This window comes from Pelophylax lessonae (assembly GCF_965119305.1).
Source record: "Pelophylax lessonae genome assembly, chromosome: 2".
Lineage (NCBI taxonomy): Eukaryota > Metazoa > Chordata > Amphibia > Anura > Ranidae > Pelophylax > Pelophylax lessonae.
This window is the reverse complement of record NC_138769.1, coordinates 735,474,426-735,497,281: the sequence shown is the minus strand read 5'-3', so window position 1 is coordinate 735,497,281 and position 22,856 is coordinate 735,474,426. Positions and strand designations below refer to the sequence as shown.

At 43.1% G+C, this 22,856-nt stretch overlaps 1 protein-coding gene across 1 annotated transcript in view; it reads right to left on the bottom strand.

The window, feature by feature from the left end:
• Window positions 1-22,578, bottom strand: part of LOC309548345 (uncharacterized protein) — a gene marked incomplete at its 3' end in the record, with an annotated part of 179,444 nt that extends 156,866 nt beyond the window's left edge. The window contains exon 1 of the mRNA XM_082248282.1: window positions 20,652-22,578. Within this exon, the coding sequence (XP_082104408.1) occupies window positions 20,652-22,435 (1,784 nt within the window). The 5' untranslated portion in view covers window positions 22,436-22,578. The remainder of the gene's footprint in view (window positions 1-20,651) is intronic.
• Window positions 22,579-22,856: the final 278 nt, after the last annotated feature.

Here is a 22,856-nt window from a genome sequence, read left to right as displayed (position 1 = left end):
TTCACGTGGTATTTGCGTAGGGGTCTTTCAAATGCAATTTTTTTGGACACAAAAAATACATTTCACTGCATCTAAAAAAAAAACTAAACAGTAAAGTTAGCCCAATCTTTTTGTATATTGTGAAAGATGATGTCACACCGAGTAAATAGATACCCAACATGTTACGGTTTTAAATTGCACACACTCGTGGAATGGCGACAAACTACGGTACATAAAAATCTCCATAGGTGACGCTTTAAACATTTTTAACGGTTAACAGTTTGTAGTTACAGAGGAGGTCTTTTTCTAGAATTATTGCTCTGGCGATCACGGTGATACCTCACATGTGTGGTTGGAACACCATTTTAATTTGCGGACGCGACTTACGTATGAGTTTTCTTCTGTGCGTGAGCTCAGGCCGACGGGGGTGCTTTAAAAAAAAAATAAAAAACTCCCTATTTATTTTATTTATTTTTTTATATTTAGCACTGGTTAATTAATAAAAATCTAATGACTTTTATTGCTGTTAAAAGCAATGTAAACATCCCTTGTGACAGTAATAGGCAGTGACAGGTACTCTTTATGGAGGGATCGGGGGTCTAAAAGACACCAAACCCCTCCCCCGCACTTCAATGTATTCAAAATGCCAAAATCTGCATTTTTGAATACTGACAGTTTTTATTTTTATTTTTTTTTAAATCGGCGCCATTAGCAGCTGAGTAACCCGTAAGTGACGTCATTACGCCTCTTCTGGGTTACTACATTGGAGACCCAATCAAAGCCGAATCCGGCTTTTTTTGGGACTCCAACCAGCCAACCGATGTTTGGACTGATTGTTCGGGTCTCCTGGTGGGATGGCAGAGCCACGGAAGGCGGCGGGAGGAGGGGGGATGTCCCCTCCCACTCTCTGGGATAATGGCCAAGCGGCTGCTGAGCCATATTGGCTGTTATCTCATGAAAGCCGACCATCGGCTCTAAAGAACGGTACCGGGGTGATGCCTGCAGCTGCAGATCATCCCTCTACAACCACTTCTCCAAGCCAATGTACAGGGACAGGTACAGATCAAGGGACAGATACAGGGACGGGGACTGGGACAGGTACAGGGACGGGTACGGGGCCAAGGACAGTTACAGATATAGGTACAGAGACAGGGACAGGAACAGGTACAGAGACAGGTACAAAGATGGGTACGGGGACAGGTATAGGGACAGGTAGAGGGACGGGTATAGGGACGGGTACAGGGACAGGGATGGGGACAGGACAGGGACAGGTACAGATACAGGGACCGGGACAGGGATGGGTACGGAGACAGGGACAGGGACAGGTACAGGGACAGGTACAGAGAAGGTTACGGATACGGGGACAGGTACAGGGGCAAGGACAGTGACAGGCAGAGGTACAGGTACAGGGAAAGGTGCAGGTACAGGGACAGGTACAGATACAGGGACGGGGACAGGTACAGGGACGAGGATGGGTACGGGGACAAGGACAGGTACAGATATAGGTACAAAGACAGGAACAGGTACAGAGACAGGTACAGATACAGGGACAGGTACAGAGACGGGTACGGGGACAGGTATAGGGACAGGTACAGGGACGGGTACATGGACAGGTACAGGGATGGGGACAGTTACAGGGATGTGGACAGGGATGGGATTGGGACAGGGACACGGACAGGTACAGATATAGGGACAGGGACGGGGATGGGTACAGAGACAGAGACAGGAACAGGTACAGAGACAGGTACAAAGACGGGTACAGGGACAGGTATAGGGACAGGTAGAGGGACGGGTATAGGGACGGGTACAGGGACAGGGATGGGGACAGGACAGGGACAGGGACAGGTACAGATACAGGGACTGGGACGGGGATGGGTACGGACACAGGGACAGGTACAGGTACAGAGAAGGTTACGGGTACGGGGACAGGTACAGGGGCAAGGACAGTGACAGGCAGAGGTACAGGTACAGGGAAAGGTGCAGGTACATGGACAGGTACAGATACAGGGACGGGGACAGGGACGAGGATGGGTACGGGGACAAGGACAGGTACAGATATAGGTACAAAGACAGGAACAGGTACAGAGACAGGTACAGATACAGGGAAAGGTACAGAGACGGGTACGGGGACAGGTATAGGGACAGGTACAGGGACGGGTACAGGGACAGGTACAGGGATGGGGACAGGTACAGGGATGTGGACAGGGATGGGATTGGTACAGGGACAGGGACAGGTACAGGTACAGATATAGGGACAGGGACGGGGATGGGTACGGAGACAGGGACAGAGACAGGTACAGGGACAGGTATAGGGACAGGTATAGGGACAGGTACAGGTACAGAGAAGGGTATGGGTACGGGGACAGGTACAGGGGCAAGGACAATGACAGGCAGAGGTACAGGGAAAGGTACAGGGACAGGGATGCATACGGGGACGGAGAAAGGCACAGGGACAGGTAAAGAGACAGGGACGGGTACGGGGATGGGGACGGGAACAGGTACAGGTACAGGTACAGATACAAGGACAGGTACAGATACAGGGACAGACATGGGGATGGGTACGGGGACAGGGACAGGTACAGGGACAGGTACAGAGACAGAGATGGGTACGGGGACAGGTATAGGGACAGGTACAGGGACAGATACAGGGACATGTACAGAGACGGGTACAGGTAAAGGAAGAGGTAAAGGGACAGGTACAGGGAAAGGTACAGGGACAAGGATAGGGACAGGCACAGGGACAGGTATGGGGACAGGGACATGTACAGGGATAGGTACAGAGACAGGGACGGGTACGGGGACAGGTACAGGGACAGGGATAGGTACAGAGACCGGTACGGGGACAGATACAGGGATAGGTACAGGGACGGGGACAGGTACAGGGACAGGGATAGGTACAGAGACAGGGATGGGGACGGGGACTAGGGATGAGCTTTGAGTTCGAGTTAAGGCTAAGTTTGACTCGAACATCGCTCGTTCGATCGTTCGTCGAATAACGAACAAATGTGCTTCTTCGCGGGAAATTTGAGTTTGCAGCGCATTATGTGATTGGCCAAAGCATGCACCCTGACTTCATGCTCTGGCCAATCAAATGATCTCTGCCATGATTGGACTAAAAGCAGGCTGCCTTTATCCAATCATGGCTCAGGGGCCAAGTACACGGCCCACACTACATAAAGGGCTGCTCGCGCAGCCGCAGTGTGTTGTGTCATTGTGCGGCGATCAGACAGGGACAGGCACGCGATTCAGGCAGGAACAGTCATTTTTTTTTTTTTATTCAGACAGTGCAGAGAGACATTTCTAGCAGTGTAGGGAGGGCGAGGTTCCTGTGTAGGTAGGGAGAGATTGATTTTTTTACTTGACACATGTTCCATGCTTGGCACATGTTCTGAATCTGGTGGTGCAGCGTTTCTTGAGCAGATACCCGGGCTCCCAAGATCTCCTGAGGCAGGCCAGGAAAGTCTGTGGCCATTTCCGCTGTTCGTTCAATGCCAGTGCTCGCTTAGCTGACATTCAACGGGAATTCAACCTGCCCACCAACCGCCTCATTTGTGACATATCCACCAGGTGGAACTCAACGTTGGCAATGCTGCAGCGGGTGCACATGCAGCAGAGGGCCATCAATGAGTACCTGTGTGAGTATGACGCAAGGACAGGGTCAGGGCAGCTTGGCTTTTTTTTGCTACTCCAGTGGCTTTGGATTAAGGATGCATGCATTGTCCTGTCACCATTTGAGGAGGCCACTCGGATGGTGAGCCGGGACAATGCATGCATCAGTGACACTATCCCGCTAATCTACCTGCTGGAGCACACGCTGCGTGGAATCATGGACAGGGCACTTGAGGCAGAGCAGCGGGAGGAAAAGGAGAGCTTCCTTTCCTCACAAGGCCCACTTTATGAAGATATCATTCCTGCAGGGCCACAAAACACACAGGAGGAAGAGGAGGAGGATTTTGGCAGCATGGATGTAGAGGAAGAGGATAGGATATGGCAGTCTTCAAGGGATAGCTTGGATTCCCCAGAAACCCCAGGAGTTGTACATGGTTGGGGAGAGGTTGTTCCTGCTGACAATGTCATCCCTAGTGACCCAGAGGACTCAGAAGCTCAAGCCTCCTCCAACTTACATTGCATGGGCTCCCTGATTCTGCAAAGCCTGCGAAAGGACCCGAGGATTCGTGCTATCAAGGAGAGGGATCGTTACTGGTTGGCAATCCTTCTTGATCCATGTTACAAGGGTAAAGTTATCAAAGAAAAGGAACTCACTGCTCAAGGTGGTATGAAAGCCTGATGACACACACCAGTGCACGCCCTGGCTCGCCTCCGTGGATATTCAATGAAGAAAAAGAATTGGCTGCACTCCAGATGAGGTCAAAATCCTGATTTATTAGCTGGACATCCCAACGTGACAATAGTGACAAGGTAGACGCGTTTCACACACTACAATGTGTGCTTAATGATTAAGCACACATTGTAGTGTATGAAACGCGTCTACCTTGTCACTATTGTCACGTTGGGATGTCCAGCTAATAAATCTGGATTTTGACCTCATCTGGAGTGCAGCCAATTCTTTTTCTTCATTGACAAGGGTAAAGTTGCAGAGCTCATCCTGCCTTCGCAGAGGGAGCAGAGGATGAAACATCTTGAGGAGGCCTTGGAAAAAAAAGTGTGTACCGCCTTTCCAGACCCTGGGAGGTCAACATTCTCCGGACGTGTTTCTGAGGCACCGTTCAGCCAAAGGAGTAGCAGTGGAGAAGGCGGCCGGCTGACCGATGCCTTTAAACAGTTCTTCTGTCCTCAGCAGCACCCAGGGCTGTTAGGTTTAAGCAACCACCGCCAGCGTCTCCATCATATGGTGCATGATTATCTAGGCGCAAGAGCAGACTTGGAGACCTTTCCAGCTGCGCATCCACTGGCTTACTGGGTCTTGAGGATGGACCACTGGCCAGAACTTGCTCAATATGCAATGGAGCTACTGGCCTGTCCTGCTTCCAGCGTACTTTCCGAACGGACGTTCAGTGCTGCTGGAGGTTTTGTGACGGACAAAAGACTGCGTCTGTCCACAGACTCTGTTGACCAGCTGCCTTTCATTAAAATGAACCAATCCTGGATCAACAAGAGCTATCAGGCCCCTGATGCTGATGTAACAGATTGAATTTGCTAGGAGTCTGCCATCCCTTCAAGACTGCTTATGCTGTCTATCCTATTCATTTTCCTTGATTCTGCTTGCTTCCAACAATGTTTTTGGTTTAGGTCATTACCAACCCCCAAGGCCTAATTTTTCTGCACTTGTATGACAGGTGCATACAATTTAAATGTCGTATGTCACTTTTAACAGAGCGGGAGAAAGGCGGGTGGCTTATGTAAACAAAGCCACCTGTCATTCTCCCCTGTGTAAAAATGGAGATCAGACGGTTCTACTATGTAGGACCGTTGATCTCTGTTTTTACACTATGTTGGGAAGCACAACATATCATAAGGACGGACATTTATGGACTGTTCTATGGAGGCTGCCTCTGAAGAAGGGTGATGTTTTTCACCCAGGGGCAAAGCGGCACATGTTGGGAAGCACAACATATCGTAAGGCCGGACATTGATGGGCTGTTCTATGAAGGCTGCCTCTGAAGAATGGTGGTGTGTGCCCTTCAGGCACAAAGCGGCATATGTTGGAGGCAACATGTAGTTTTACGTGTTCTGATATCAGATGCTTCTGGATAATTGAATCTAACTACACCTGGTCTGGAATGCAAAGTGACCAACAGGACATTCCTGGCAAGGAGTCATAAATGGGAATTCTTATTCTCACAGGATGTTCTCGCATAAACCTCCTATTGTGAGGTATGGGTGTAGAGGAGCCTCAGATAAGATCTCCTAGGCAGGTGATTCCAACATCAAAGGCCAGCGGTGAATAAAGATGAACCAGGTCAAAAACAGTAATTCGTGGACAAATGGCGCCCCTAGTGGAAGAATATAACATGCTTCCTGGAAAGATGAGATACTTCCTGTTGAGTAGGAAGGGGGGGCATCTTACGAATTGTCATTGGACAAGAAGACAGTGGGTGTTTATCTGGGTGGTGTCTGAGTGGGCTTTAAATCCAGATTGCTTGCTTCTCTCTCTTAACTCTTGGCTGCTGGCTCTTGGCTGTGGGCCATCATGGCTCTTGGGCTCCTCTCTTTCTCCTTCCTGTGTGCTTGAGACCAGCTGAAAGATATCGGACCCCGAGGACTAATATGTAACGTATTATCTGTAATTGTTTTGTCTTATATGCTCTGTAATATTCCTTTAGTGTTTTATGTTAGCATTTCTACTTTCTTTATAATAAATTAGATCCTTGTTTATTCAAGCAGTGTGTTTATTTTTATGGCTAGCATTGTTAGTATACCTTCCATTAACCTTATCAGAGCTTTGATTGACTATTATAGGAATAGACAATAGAATACAATATTTTTAATACATAGGGGAGGTACAAAACCACCCCACATTTATTTCACACTAGTAGCCATGTCCCACTACAGTTAGAAGCACGCCCCTAGGACACACTTAACCCCTCCCTGTCCAATAAAGTTAACCCCTTCCCTGCCAGTGTCATTTTTACAGTAACAGTGCATATGTATAGCACTGATTACTGCAGTAATGTCACTGGTATCCCCAAAAGTGTCAAAAATGTCAGTCAAGGGTCCGATCTGTCTGCCGCAATGTCGCAGTACCGCAAAAAAAAAATCGCAGATCGCCGCCATTACTCGTTAAAAAAAAACCACCAAAAATGACAAAAATCTTTCCCTTTGTTAGTAAACGCGATAACTTTTGCGCAAACCAATCAAAATACGCTTTTTGCGATTTTTTTTACCAAACATATGTAGCAGAAAACAAATTGGCCGAAAATGTTAAAAAATTTAGATTTTTACATTTTTTTGGGGGGGAATTTCATATAAAAAAAAGTGAAAAATATTATTATTTTTGCAAAATTTACGCTCTTTTTTTGTTCATAGCGCATGATCAAAAAATCGCACAGGTGATCAAATACCACCAAAAGAAATCTCTGTTTGTGGGGAAAAAAAGGACATGAAATTCGTTTAGGTACAGCGTCGCACGACAGCGCAATTGTCCATTAAAGTCACGCAGTAAAAAAATCGCAAAAAAAAACCCTGGTCAGGAAGGGGGTAAAATCTTCCGGGGCTTAAGTGGTTAATGTAAAAACGCATTCCATTGACTTCAATGCAAAAACGCCCCCTATTGACTGCAGTGCAAAATTGCGTCCGATTGACTTCAATGTAAAAATTGCATCCAATTGACTTCAATGGAAAAACGTCCCCTATTGACTACAATGCAAAATTGCATCTGATTGACTTCAATGCAAAATTGCATCCCATCGATTTCAATGCAAAAACGCCTCTTATTGATTGCAAAGCAAAAACGCCCCCTATTGACTGCAATGATACAATTGCTTCTGATTGACTTCAATGCAAAAAAAAACATCCTATTGACTTCAATGACAATGCAAAAAGTATCTGGTGGTGCAGCGTTTCTTGAGCAGATACCCGGGCTCCAAAGATCGTCCCCTATTGACTGCAATGCAAAATTGTGTCTGATTGACTTCAGTGCAAAAAAAGCATCCTATTGACTTCAATGCAAAAAGTCTGCAATTGACTGCAATGCAAATTCCCATCCCATTGACTTCAATGCAAAAATGTCCCCTATTGACTTCAATGCAAAATTTTGTTAGTTTGACTTCAATGCAAAAATCGCATCCAATTGACTTAAATGTAAAAACGCCCCCTATTGACTGCAATGCAAAATCGCATCCGATTGACTTCAATGCAAACTCGCATCCCATCGATTTCAATGCAAAAACACCCCCTATTAACTGCAATGCAAAATGGTGTCTGATTGACTTCAATGCAAAAGCGCCCCTTATTGACTGCAAAGCAAAAACGCCCCCTATTGACTGCAATGCAAAATTGCATCCCATTGACTTCAATGCAAAATTACTCCCATCAGAATGTTTATAATGCTCTGATAAACAGTGTCTAGTTATGAAAACAAGCAAGGATCTATAATTAAGGAGATTCTCAACTTATTTCCATAAATCAACAAAAATCCGAGATCGTTTAATGGCGCTAACCTGAAGACAAGAGGAATACAATTTTGTGCAAAAAAAATATATATTTATTAATTATAATTGAACAAAATTCAATAATATGTATCACAGAGGTAATGTGAAAAATACAATCAAAGGATATTATTATGGAGTATCAATGTAACCAAAACCCGTATCATCTGGAATGTAATTAACCCCTTCCGGACCGCCCGCCGCAGATTTACTGCGGCAGGCAGCCCCTCCTGCGCGAACCAACGTAGCTGAACGTCGGTCGTGCGCCTGCAGCTAGGGGGCGAGCGCGCGCTGCCACGCTCCCACCTGCACTCAGCAGCGGGGACTCCGATGCATGGGGGTCGGCGGCTCCGATCGCTCCCCGCTGAGAGAGAAGGACGGTCAGCTGTTGTAAACACAGCCGACCGTCCTCCTCTCTGGAATGATCACAGAGCGCCTATGATCCTTCTATATAGGATCACAGGTCTCTATGATCATTTCACAAGCCCCGCCCCCATACAGTTAGAAAACACTCCCTAGGCTTACATTTAACCCCTTGATTACCCACAGTGTTAACCCCTTCCCTGCCAGTGTCATTAGTACAGTGACAGTGCATATTTTTAGCACTGATTACTGTAGTAATGTCACTGGTCCCCCCAAAAGTGTCAAAAATATCAGTTAGGGGTCCGATCTGTCGCAGTCCTGCAAAATAAAAAAAAAAATGCAGATCGCCGCCGTTACTAGTAAGAAAAGAAACAATAAAAATAACATAAATCTTTGCCATAGTTTGTAGATGCGATAACTTTTGCGCAAACCAATCAAAATACGCTTATTGCGAATTTTTTTTTTTTTTTACCAAAAATATGTAGCAGAAAACAAATTGGCCTAAAATATTAAAAAATTTGATGCTTACATTTTTTTTTTTTTTTGGGGAATGTTATATAGCAGAATGTGAAAAATATTGTTTTTTTTGTCTTTTTTTTTTTGAATTGTCGCTCTTTGTTTATAGCGCAAAAAAATAAAAATCGCACAGGTGATCAAATACTACCAAAATAAAGCTCTATTTGTGGGGAAAAAAGGATGTCAATTTTATTTAGGTACAGCATCGCACGACCGCGCAATTGTCTGTTAACCCCCTTAGTGGTAACCCCGAGCGTGACTCGGGGTGGTTTTTTCATGCTAGGATCGGTATCCCCGAGTCACGCTCGGGGTGGATGGGCAGAGCCTGCAGCGGGGTTCCTAACCTTCTCCTGGCGATCCAGCGATGATCTCCCATTGCTGTGATCGCCGCCGAGATCCCCGCCGTGCCGTCCGTCACTCTGATGACTTCCTGGTTCCGTTCCCTGCAGCAGCAATGGTGCATGGGAGCGGAACTGGGAGGGAAATTCAAATGTTTCACAAACACAAATATCAAATATTATAAATTGTAAATTATAAATTATATTATTAATATATATTATATATATATATATATATATATATATATATATATATATATATATATATATATAATATTTATATTTTAGAATATATTTTATATTTTAGAATATATTTATTATTAATATAATATTTATATTTTAGAATATATATATATATATATATATATATATATATAATAAATTATAAATATCAAAAAATTGTAACGCTTTTGGTACGTAATTCCTGACATAATCATACCTCCAGGGAGGTTAAAGTAACGCAGTGCCGAATGACAAAAAATGGCCGGGTCATCAAGGGGGAAAATCCTTCTGGTCCAGAAGTGGTTAATAGCTTCTCTCCTGCTCAAAAAAAATATGGAAACAAAATTTGACAGATTTGACATGTGACCTCTCTCAGCCAACAGATATTCACAACTCAATGTTTTAAAAAATGCATGGACAAAAATTGTTACACCGTGCACCAAAACTGGCTAGAAGCCAAGAATATATTTGGGATAAAGATCATTTCCACTAAGTTAATTTATTTTAAGTATACATCACCACTGCACCATTTACTATAAACTGAAATCAGACCTTATACTGTATCTCACAAAAGTAAGTACACCCCTCACAATTCGGTAAATATTTTATTCTATCTTTTCATGTGACAATACTGAAGAAATGACACTTTGCTACAATGAAAAGTAGTGAGTGTACAGCTTGTATAACAGTGTAAATTTAGAGCCGGTTCCCACTACCGCGACCAGAAAGTCGCCCCATGAAGGAGCGACTTTTTAGCGAGACTTTTTAGCGTGACTTTAGCGCAAATTTAGCGTGACTTTAGCGCAACTTTTTCACTACTTTGAAGAGACTTAAATGATAGGCGACTTTCTCTGTGGGGTAATCTTTTTCTTCTTCCTGGAAAGTCTGATCACAGTCGCTTGAACGTAGATAAGGATCCGACTTAGAGGCGACTCCCATTGAAGTCTATGTGCACAAGTCGGATAGAGGTCGCCTTGAAGTAGTACAGGAACCTTTTGTCAAGTCGGAGCGACTTCAGTAGTGCATATTAAGACGGCTCTCATTCATTTACATTGAATTTGTAATGACAAGCGACTTGGGGCGACTTGAGGTCGCACAAGTCGCGTCCCAAGTCGGAGTAGTGTGAACCGGGTCTTAGAGTTGCAGTGGATTCCCTAATTAGGACATAAACAGCAAAACTCATATTCTATTGATTAGTAAAAAGGGTGAAATTTAGCTGAGATCATATAGAAACTAGATAAAGAGCATTTATCTCAAAGATGGACCTTGAGTTTCGATAAGTCACTAAGTGCTACCTGTAACTCAAACACTACTACGTGTAACTCAAATACCGTGAAATGGGGACAGATGGTTATATACAAAATGGAGTTACATATACAGTATTCCTTCATGGGCGAATGCCTTGTAAGGTCAGCGGCCATTTTCTCAGTGCTTTTCTCCATTGACTGATATTAGGCACCATTTTTTTGTGGCTCAGGGCTGGCTTTGGCCTCTAGGGGCGTGAGGATTACCTCAGCTTATCTGCAGCAGCGTGGCAGGTACAGACATTGTGGGGCAATTTTTACTGTTTTCTCTGGCTTTTTTCCTGCTAGCACTTTTTCTTCTGGTGACTTTAGCTGTGCAAAAGGGTCTCCACAAGCGGTGCAGTTTGCGGTGGGGGTCCGCCTTTTTAAAGGGCCAGCGTCACTGAATTTGCACATTGCTATTATGGAGTCCCAGGATAGCAAATTCTCCACAGACCTGGTTGGTACTTCTGAATCTCCCTCCATGGCCTCTTTTTCTGCTGCAATTGCGACTTTAGCATCCAAAGTGGATCTGCTGATGTCTGCACAAGTTTCTGAACAACAGCCTATGCCCTCTCAGTCTTCTGATTCAGAGCCTGAATTGGTTGCCACGGACAACGCCCCCCTCGAGGGGCCCCTGTCCTCTCAGTCAGATGTGGAGGAGGAGGACTCGTCCTCTGGGACAGCACGAGACCGCGCTGCGGTGGACGCACTTCTTAGCTCCATAAAGGAGACTTTAAATCTTGATGATGAGCCCCCCCCCCCCCCCTGTCGGGTAAGCGATGATGGTTGATGGTTTCCTTGGACTGCTTGCTACAGAACTGAGGAAGGAGTGGTCACTAGCTGGGGATATTGGCTGGAGGGACGGCCCCCTGGAGGTGTGTCTGTATGTATGTAAATGTTTTTTGCTATTTAATGCTGCCTAGCTTGCTCCTGCAGAGGGTGCCAATACCCAATCGTGGAGACTGTATGAGTGGGCGGAGACTGTTAGAGGACTCAGAGAAAATAATTTGACGGTAAGTTCTTACAAAAATTCTATTTTATACTTTACCAAAAACTTCAATGTCTGTTGCCTGGGATGTCACTTTGATGTCTCAGTTCCCTTAAATAGCCTGCCATCAGCTTCAAATGTCTCCAACCAGTGTCAGATCCTCCTCAGAGTACTCCTGTTCCTTCCTCTCTCTCGATCTTTCCAATTCTCTATCTATCTTTTCAATTCTCTCAACTTACATTAAACCAAAATCCTCAGGGAATGTAGGTGTGGATTTTGTTTTCCTGGTGATAACACGTCAGATGGGGCATCATTTTACCAAATACCTCTACCTCGCCATCATAAAAAGGGGGCGCTGTTGGCCTGTATTAAAGTTTGGGAAATGTCATTTAATTCCACTATTTTCTCAAAGATAACCTTCTGACCTAAGCCTTGGAGAAAAACCTAAATCTCTAGGATGTTGTCTCCCAAGCCAGCAACTTGTCAGATTACCAGCTACCTTAACCACTTGCCGTCTGCCCGCCGTTAATGTACGGCGGCAGTCTGGCGCTCCCAGGCAAAGTGCCGTACATGTACGGGGCTCGCCTGGGAGGAGCTAGGGGGCGATCGCGCGCCGCCTGAGGCGCGCTCCCGCCCCCGCTCGTTCCCTGGGGAGCCAGCGCGTGTGAACGTCGGCCACCCGATGGCTGCCGGCCACCCGAGATCTCCCGAAGGTGAACAAAGCCGTCCGTCCTTCTCCCTGAATTGATCACAGATATCATGTGTAGGGATGATCGAACTTTTCAAAAGTTCGGTTCGGCCAAAACATCCGAACTTCCCGAAAGTACGGCCCGGATTTCAGAACCCCATTGAAATCAATGGGACCCAAACTTCGGTAATCAAAAAACACCATTTTGAAGCCATAAAATCCAACAAATGCCCCTAAAAAGTGCCTAGGGTTCTGGGTCATGCCCCAGGGACTATTAATCACACAAAAAAAAGTTCTTAAAAATTGTAATTTTTGATAGAGAGCCAATTATTGAAAAAATTAAAAAAAAAAAAATAGATTTTTGATTTTGACTTTGGATTTAGTGTCTGGGGGGTCTAAAAGTGTACCTGTGAAGTTTCAGCTCTGTAGCATGTCCAGAACCAGAAAAAAAGATCATTTTTATTAGAATTAATATAGAACAGGGATATGGCTCCGCTATTTTCACACCTTGCAGGTTTAGTAGCAAGTGTTTTTTTGGGCATTTTTTGGGGTCTTTGGAGGCAGGCAAAACATCTGAACTTGTGTATAGGGGTATATATACACACATACTTATATGTATATATACACCTAGACATATATAGGTGTGATAGTAGCAGAAATCTATGCTTGCGCTAATTAAATAATTAACACCAATATGGCTCCACTCCTATCACACCTATATATGTGTAAGTGTAAAAATACATATAAGTATGTGTGTATATATACCCCTATACACAAGTTCAGATGTTTTGCCTGCCTCCAAAGACCCCCAAAAAATGCCCAAAAAATGCCTGCACCAAAAAAAACGCCCAGGTGTGTTATTGCAGGCTTTTTTTTTGGGCATTTTTTTGGGGTCTTTGGAGGCAGGCATGACATCTGAACTTCTGTATAGGGGTATATATACACACATACTTATATGTATTTATGTTGGTAATGCGGGCTGGCTCTAGGGAGGAGATATGCAATTAGCAAAATGCCTTGATGGGTGAATGTCAGTCTAAAGGAATGGATGGACATACTTAGGCAAGTTGACATGTATGCAAACCACCCTAGTATAGCAATGACCCCAGAAGGGCCTTTGGAAATTAATTGGGTCCCTTTTACCTGTAAAAGGCTGCTTGCAAGGTTTCCAGTCATAATAGCACACCAAAATTCTCCGGCTCCATCTAGAGGTCTTTTTTAAGGTTTATTACGGGTGTCAGACAAAAATGCAGAGAGGAGGGTTGAGGGTGCAGGATATCCAGGGCACACAAATCTTGGAGGACAGTTTCATGAAAAATAATAATTCACCAATAGCCGGCCCTTCAGCAGCAGGCTCAAAACTAATGCTGATGGAGAGGGCACAGCCAAGTAAATCCATGACCCTGTGAAAGCAGTCACAGTCCTTCTATAACACCTCCTGGCATTTAGCCCTCGATGAGTACCTCAGTACCTGCAGCTATAGGTGAAATGTTCTACTCACAATGTTTAGGCAGCAGCTTCTGCCAAGTTCCCCTGCAACGTTATTCCGTGATGGTTTCCTTCTCCAGCCCAGCTTCAACAGGTGCATTTCCTAAGGCCTCCAGCATATGGAACCTGCGGAGGCCTAGTAATAGTTTCTCTAAAATACACATTCCTGGGGAGAAGCCCCAGGGGAGAGAGAGTTCTCATCAGAACCTCCCAAATATTTATCTTCTCCCCAGCCACACATTCAGTTAAAACCACTCAGGGATTAGCTAAGGTCCAATAAACATTCACAACCCCAGTGATTGGTCCCCCTACACCATTGCTAGAAGCTTTTTCCAGCAGCAGACAGGAGCAATCAACCACCATGTTTAAGGAAAAAACCCCAGCAGACCTAAAAAAATAGAGAGCAGCTCAACTGCGTACAGCTCAGCTATAACACTAAATTTAGCCAAGGCTAGGGTACCCTCCAAATATCATTCCGAGGCTCCATGATTAAAAGAACTGAAACCTAATTAATGAAAGTGGTGGGCCAGGGTCAGTCAGTTTGGGGAGGAAGAGGCTAGATGATGTTGGACTTGCTCCAGCCAGGAAATAAGGGTGGGCCCTACCTGACTTGCTTCAGCTTCTAATGCACATTGTGGAGAAACTCAGTGTGCAGTGAAATCTGAGTAAGCCATTTCAGTACAGAAGAAGAACCAGTACAATTGTGCAAGACTAAAGGGAAGGCCAGAGGTAATATTTAAATAGGTAGCATTGCTTCTTAGTGTACAGTCAGCTTGCGATCCATTCCATCAGACTACTTTATCTAAAATATGATGTTTTGGGTGCAGGGCCGGATTAAGAGCATCATGGGCTTGGTGCTGAGGATTTTGAAGGGCCTTAAGGGCCGTGCCTTGGCATGCACCCAGAGGAGGAAGGGTGCAGCCATGCATGCCTAATTCAACATGGGATGCTGTCTCTGAAGCCCATAAACACATCCATGCATCGGCAACTGTCCCTCCTTGTCCAGCCTTCGTGCTGTGTGGGGAGGTTCTGAGGGAGCTGCCTGGGGAAGCGAGCATAGAAGCCAGACTTCTGTGTTTACAAGTGACAGAAGAGCGGTAACAGTGAATATGGCCAACCCGGGGCCTATATAAAGGTAGGGGCCTGGAGCTGCAGCTCCAATAGCCCCTACGTTAATCTGGCCCTGTTTGGGTGGATGTGTTGTGGATGTGTTGTAGAAGAAAGCAGACCATGGTGTTGAGCGGTGAAAATATAATCCAAGTTTATTAAAATGTATATATGTGGCATTTTAACAACAGAAAAAAAGAGATATATTGTTTATATTTCAAGGATATATTTATATCATCTATGCTAAGAAACCGATTAACATATGACACACCCTTCATTACTACCAGCCAAACCCACTTATGTCATTACTCTTGGTTCAGCATTATCAGTGACCAGCTGCTGTGTCCAGGGAAGAAGCTAATGGAGCATAAGCTGTCCTTGACCATAATTTTTTGGGGGCCACAGGTGACAGTAGGGGTCTAATAGACCTATTATATTACAAACCCAATTCCAAAAAAGTTGGGACACTGTACAAATTGTGAGTAAATAAGGAATGGAATAATTTACAAATCTCCTAAACTTATATTTTATTCACAATATAATATAGATAACATATCAAATCTTGAAAGTGAGAAATTTTAAAATCTCATGCCAAATATTGGCTCATTTTGGATTTCATGAGAGCTACACATTCCAAAAAAGTTGGGACAGGTAGCAATAAGACAAATAAATGACTCAGTGTCCATTATATCATCGTGTTGCCGTGATGAATCTTTTCACTTGAAATCATACAGGTGCTAAAGTGCTTGATTTGTGCTTTGTTCGGGGTCTCCCCCTTTGGTTATCTACTCACCGCTAGATGGTAGTTTTCAGGCATGTAAGGATAGTTTTGCCCTGCTTCTCCGCTTGATGTGTAATTATTGCTGTGAGTATTGATTCCTCCCCGATGTCCTCATGAAAAGAAAGTCATTCATGGTGAAGATCGTTTAAAAAGGGGGTGTTTATTGGAAAAACAATGGGAATATACTCACAAACATAGTACAATGTCATGCAAAAAAATGAATGAATGAAGAATGAAGTATAACTTTTTATATTTTTTACATTTTTTGGATAATTGTCACTATATGCAGATTTTGTAGATGTAAATACGTAATAGGAGCATAACTATATTGTCATTTAATATATATTATTGATCATTTTCATATAACACAATTTTTACCGAATGCATAAAAAACTTTTATTCCAGCTAGTAATCAGTGATCTTAAAACTCTACAATTTTGAATTTCATGTATATAATCATGGATTTTATGTACGTTATTTATCTTAATAATTTTGGATTGTATGTATATAATTATAGATTTAGTAGAATCGCTCATGAGCAATCGCAAGATGTGTGGGCTAGAATTAATCACCAGTTTTATAGATACAAAACCCACTAGGAGAAGGCACCACTGAGTGTCCGTAAATTGTTTTTAACAAAGTAATGTAGCGAAATCTTAAGGAATGTTTACAATCACCACTCCAATACAACATAGACCAAGAGCGGTCTGGGTTGGAAAGTGAATGTATCGGTTTACAAACCAGACACAAACCAAATACAAAGTAGGAGTGGCAATCCTAACATATTTAACACAGTGGCACGCTCTGCAAGTCAGCTACAGAGGACGATGTGTTACACATCGAAACGCGTCTAGTGATTGGTCGAGCGTATCACGTGACCTCCGGCCGGTGTAGTGGATGCTGCGGGAGCAGCCAGCCGCCGAGCCGCTCTCTTCATTCATTCATTTTTTTGCATGACATTGTACTATGTTTGTGAGTATATTCCCATTGTTTTTCCAATAAACACCCCCTTTTTAAACGATCTTCACCATGAATGACTTTCTTTTCATGAGGACATCGGGGAGGAATCAATACTCACAGCAATAATTACACATCAAGCGGAGAAGCAGGGCAAAACTATCCTTACATGCCTGAAAACTACCATCTAGCGGTGAGTAGATAACCAAAGGGGGAGACCCCGAACAAAGCACAAATCAAGCACTTTAGCACCTGTATGATTTCAAGTGAAAAGATTCATCACGGCAACACGATGATATAATGGACACTGAGTCATTTATTTATTTTCACTAATACTACAGCACTTTATGAGTTTTATGTATTGTATTATTTAATTTATATGAAGTATTTCATTATTCAATTATTTTATATGAATTTTTGATATATTTATAAACCAATTTAAGCAGCGCTGCAAATCACAGTTTTACACATTTTAAAAGAGCACCCAGCACTTTTACACTGCAGCTAGCAGCTTTTTACACATTTCACTAGTATATTGTTGCACTCAAGCACTTTTTCCATAAGCGCAGGGTCCTCTCAGTTTCACAGGTAGCAATAAGAGGCTGGAAATGTTAAATGTACATATAAGGAACAGCTAGAGGAGCAATTTGCAACTTATTAGGTCAATTGGCAACATGATTGGGTATAAAAAGAGCCTCTCAGAGTGGCAGTGTCCCTCAGAAGTCAAGATGTGCAGAGGATCACCAATTCCCCCAATTCTGCGGCGAAAAATAGTGGAGCAATATCAGAAAGGAGTTTCTCAGAGAAAAATTGCAGAGTTTGAAGTTATCATCATCTACAGTGCATAATATCATCCAAAGATTCAGAGAATCTGGAACAATCTCTGTGCGTAAGGGTCAAGGCCGGAAAACCATATTGGATGCCCGTGATCTTCGGGCCCTTAGACGGCACTGCATCACATACAGGAATGCTACTGTAATGGAAATCACAACATGGGCTCAGGAATACTTCCAGAAAACATTGTCGGTGAACACAATCCACCGTGCCATTCGCCGTTGCAAGCTAAAACTCTATAGGCCAAAAAATAAGCCAAATCTAAATATGATCCAGAAGTGCAGGCGTTTTCTCTGGGCCAAGGCTCATTTAAAATGGACTGTGGCAAAGTGGAAAACTGTTTTGTGGTCAGACAAATCAAAATTTGAGTTCTTTTTGGAAAACTGGAACGCCATGTCATCCGGACTAAAGAGGACAAGGACAACCCAAGTTGTTATCAGCGCTCAGTTCAGAAGCCTGCTTCTCTGATGGTATGGGGTTGAATGAGTGCGTGTGGCATGGGCAGCTTACACATCTGGAAAGGCACCATCAATGCTGAAAGGTATATCCAAGTTCTAGAACAACATATGCTCCCATCCAGACGTCGTGTCTTGCAGAGAAGACCTTGCATTTTCCAACATGACAATGCCAGACCACATACTGCATCAATTACAACATCATGGCTGCGTAGAAGAAGGATCCGGGTACTGAAATGGCCAGCCTGCAGTCCAGACCTTTCACCCATAGAAAAATTTGGCGCATCATAAAGAGGAAGATGCAACAAAGAAGACCTGAGACAGTTGAGCAACTAGAAGCCTGTATTAGACAAGAATGGGACAACATTCCTATTCCTAAACTTGAGCAACTTGCCTCCTTAGTCCCCAGACATTAGCAGACTGTTATAAAATGGAGAGGGGATGCCACACAGTGGTAAACATGGCCTTGTCCCAACTTTTTTGAGATGTGTTGATGCCATAAAATTTAAAATCTATTTTTTTTCCCTTAAAATGATACATTTTCTCAGTTTAAACATTTGATATGTCATCTATGTTGTATTCTGAATACAATATTGAAATTTGAAACTTCCACATCATTGCATTCTGTTTTTATTTACAATTTGTACGGTGTCCCAACTTTTTTGGAATCGGGTTTGTACCCTAAAGAGAACCTGTGATCAGCATCCCATCCGATTTCCCCCATAGAGATGCATGGGGAACTAACAGCTATGTCTCCGCACACAGCGCAGAGACACAGCTGTCATCCTCCTGCTCAGCGGGGGGATAGGCGGATCGATCCCCCGCTGAGAAAAACGGACGGAGTGTGTGAAAGGGGCCTAACTGAACAAGATGAGAATGGAAGCAGACTGATAGCCATTCAAAGATGCTCCAGTTTCTGCCTGCTCAAGTTCTGAAAAAATTCCCACCATAATAAGGTTTGTGGAAAGAGCTCTGAAAATGTGGAATAGACTCCCTCAAGGTGGTTCTGGCCAGCTCAGCAGATTGCTTTAAAAAGGGCCTGGATTCTTTCCTAAATGTACATAGTATAACTGAATACTAACCTTTATAGGTAAAAGTTGATCCAGGAAATATCCTCTTGGGGGATCAGGAAGGAATTTTTCCCTTGCTGGAGCAAATTGGATCATGCTTTATTTTTTTTCCCTTCTTCTGAATTAACTGTGTAAATATATGGAGGGAGAAGACAGTGATGATCGGATGTGGCTATAGCTATTGATAATCGTAAGAGAATCCAGCAGACGGGTAGTACCCAAGTTGATTAAAATCGATTAACTTGGTACATTTTGCCTACCCTTTAACGGTTCAAATCTCTGCCATTCCTGCTGAAACGACCAAGATTTGAAGCGTGTAAGGCTGGCCTTAGGTGTTTGAGTCACTTCCGCTGTCAGATCTGCTATATCATCAATGGTTTCACTGATTATTTGCTCCATGACTTCAGTACACTGAGTCATCTTACGCATCATTCCCCATCCCATTTATGAAGAGTTTGCTGTATAAAAAACATATCCACTCTAGAGATACTGGTTGCAGACAGCAATAGATCACTGTTGGAAGTGATCTGCTGCTGCATAGATGCCTGTGTGGGTCTGGATCTGATCTTCAACGACCAATTTCAGACCCATCAAGAGAAAATAAAGTATATTAAAACAAGGGAATGAAGCTCTCCTAAAGTAAAACGTGGACTATCACTATGAGCTTTACCATTCCGCTACATTACATAAAAGTCACACTATTGTGATCTCATTTTTATCAGTGTACTTTGTTGATTATATTTTGAAATAAAAAAATTAGGGGTGCATAAATTACCTAAATGCGGCATTAGGAAAAAATACAACAAAAAATGCTTATTTTTTTTATTTTTATTTTAATTTTTACTATTTATTCCTAATAAAAGCCAAAAGAAATGAAAATATATGTATCCGAATTCCCTGCCAAATTAAAAGCGCTATCTGTCCTGCAAAACTGAAGTATAATTCAATTTGGATTGACTATAATTTCTAAAGGAATAATGCACAGAACTGAGACATTCCCAAAAATAGAAAAAACATTTCTGGGACTCAAGGGGTTAAGTAGGATAGGGTTAAGGCCAGGGGACTAAAATAGTTAAATGCCATATTTCAATATTTATGTAATTATTGATTTTACCCACAGTTACACCTTAGGGCTAACATCATAACATTTCTAGGATCAAATTTTGTTTTTCCAAAAAAATAAAAGAGCTCTGTCCACTTAAGAGTCAATAAAGAGGGTTTAACCCCAAATTGTAGGAATATGATCAAACACTAAAGCACTTTGTAAGTTGAGATCTCTTGCAGTTTTTAGTTTGGTTTTAAAAGTAGCATTATCATTTTTCACTAATTTGTGAAATGACATGAAGCGTAAACATAAAGAGACACCCGCAACCCTTTTCTTTAATTGTGGCCTCACTGCAGCTGAAGCTTGTGAATCCTTTGGTGTTTGATTAGCACTGCATTAATCATAAAAGCTTTGTCTCATTCTGGCTTCTCTCCAGTGTGGACTCTCTGGTGTATGATAAGACCTGCCTTCTGTGAAAAAGCTTTTTCACATTCAGAACACTCATAAGGCTTCTCTCCGGTGTGAGTCCTTTGATGTCTGATAAGATCTTTATTCAGTGTAAAAGCTTTGCCACATTCAGAACACTGATATGGCTTCTCTCCCTTGTGAGCCTTCTGGTGTATAATAAAGTTTTCCTTATGTTTGAAAGCTTTATCACATTCTGAACATTGAAATGGCTTCTCTCCAGAGTGAATTACCTGGTGTCTGATAAGGCCTTGCTTACGTGAAAAATCTTTACCACACTCAGAACATTGATAAGGCTTCTCTCCAGTGTGAACCATCTTGTGACTGATAAACTCTGGCCGCATTGTAAAAGCTTTGTCACACTCAGAGCATTGATATGGCTTCTCTCCAGAGTGAAGCCTCTGGTGTCTGATAAACACCTTCTTGCAGGTAAAAGCTTTGTCACACTCAGAACACTGATATGGCTTCTCTCCAGTGTGAATCCTCTCATGTATGATAAGCAAAGACTTCACTGCAAAAGCTTTGTCGCATTCTGAACACTGAAACGGCTTCTCTCCAGTGTGGACTCTCTGGTGTATGATAAGACCTGCCTTCTGTGAAAAAGCTTTATCACATTCGGAACACTCATAAGGCTTCTCTCCGGTGTGAGTCCTTTGATGTTTGATAAGATCTTTATTCACTGTAAAAGCTTTGCCACATTCAGAACACTGATATGGCTTCTCTCCCCTGTGAGCCTTCTGGTGTACAATAAGGCTTTCCTTATGTTTAAAAGCTTTATCACATTCTGAACATTGAAATGGCTTCTCTCCAGAGTGAATTATCTGGTGTCTGATAAGGCCTTGCTTATGTGAAAAATCTTTACCACACTCAGAACATTGATAAGGCTTCTCTCCAGTGTGAACCATCTTGTGACTGATAAACTCTGGCCGCATTGTAAAAGCTTTGTCACACTCAGAGCATTGATATGGCTTCTCTCCAGAGTGAAGCCTCTGGTGTCTGATAAACACCTTCTTGCGGGTAAAAGCGTTGTCACACTCAGAACACTGATATGGCTTTTCTCCAGTGTGAATCCTCTCATGTATGATAAGCAAAGATTTCACTACAAAAGCTTTGTCACATTCTGAACACTGAAATGGCTTCTCTCCAGTGTGAAACTTCTGGTGTCTGAAAAGCTTTGACTTATGTGAAAAAGCTTTATCGCATTCAGAACAATGATATGGCTTCTCTCCAGTGTGAAGTATCTGGTGAATGGCAAGCTCTGAGTTCAATGCAAAAGTCATGTTACATACAGAACACTGATGTGGCTTCTTTCCTGTGTGAATTTTCTGATGTGTGATAAGGCTTTCAGTATGTCTAAAAGCTTTACCACATACAGAACATTGATATGGCTTCTCTCCAATGTGAATTCTCTGGTGTCTGGTAAGAGCTGGCTTCAGTGTAAAAGCTTTGCCACATTCATTACACTGATACGGCTTCTCTCCAGTGTGAATCCTCTGGTGTTGGATAAGCAGTTTCTTGATTGCAAAAGCTTTGCCACATTCAGAACACTGATACGGCTTCTCTCCAGTGTGAACCCTCTCATGTTCGATAAGCTGTTGCTTGGTTGCAAAAGCTTTGACACATTCAGAACACTGAAACAGCTTCTCTCCAGTGTGAATCTTCTGGTGTGAAATAAGTTGTGACTTAAGTTTAAAAGCTTTATCACATTCGGAACACTCATATGGCTTCTCTCCAGTGTGAATCATCCTATGTATGGTAAGACCTGATTTTGTTGTAAAAGCGTTATCACATTCAGAACATTGAAATGGCTTCTCTCCAGTGTGAACCCACTGGTGTGCAATAAGCTGTACCTTCCGTGGATAAGATTTGTCACATTTGGAGCACTGAAATGGATTCTTTCCAGTGTGAATACTCCTATGTACATTAAGGCCTTCCTTATATTTGAAAGTTTTGTCACATTCAGAACACTGATATGGCTTCTCTCCAGTGTGAACCCCCTGGTGTCTAATCAGATCTGCCTTCGTAATAAAAGCTTTGTCACATTCAGAACACTGAAATGGCTTCTCTCCAGTGTGAATCATTTTGTGTATGGTAAGTATACCATTGGTTGTAAAAGATTTGTCACATTCAGAACATGGATACAACTTCTCTCCAGTGTGGACTGTC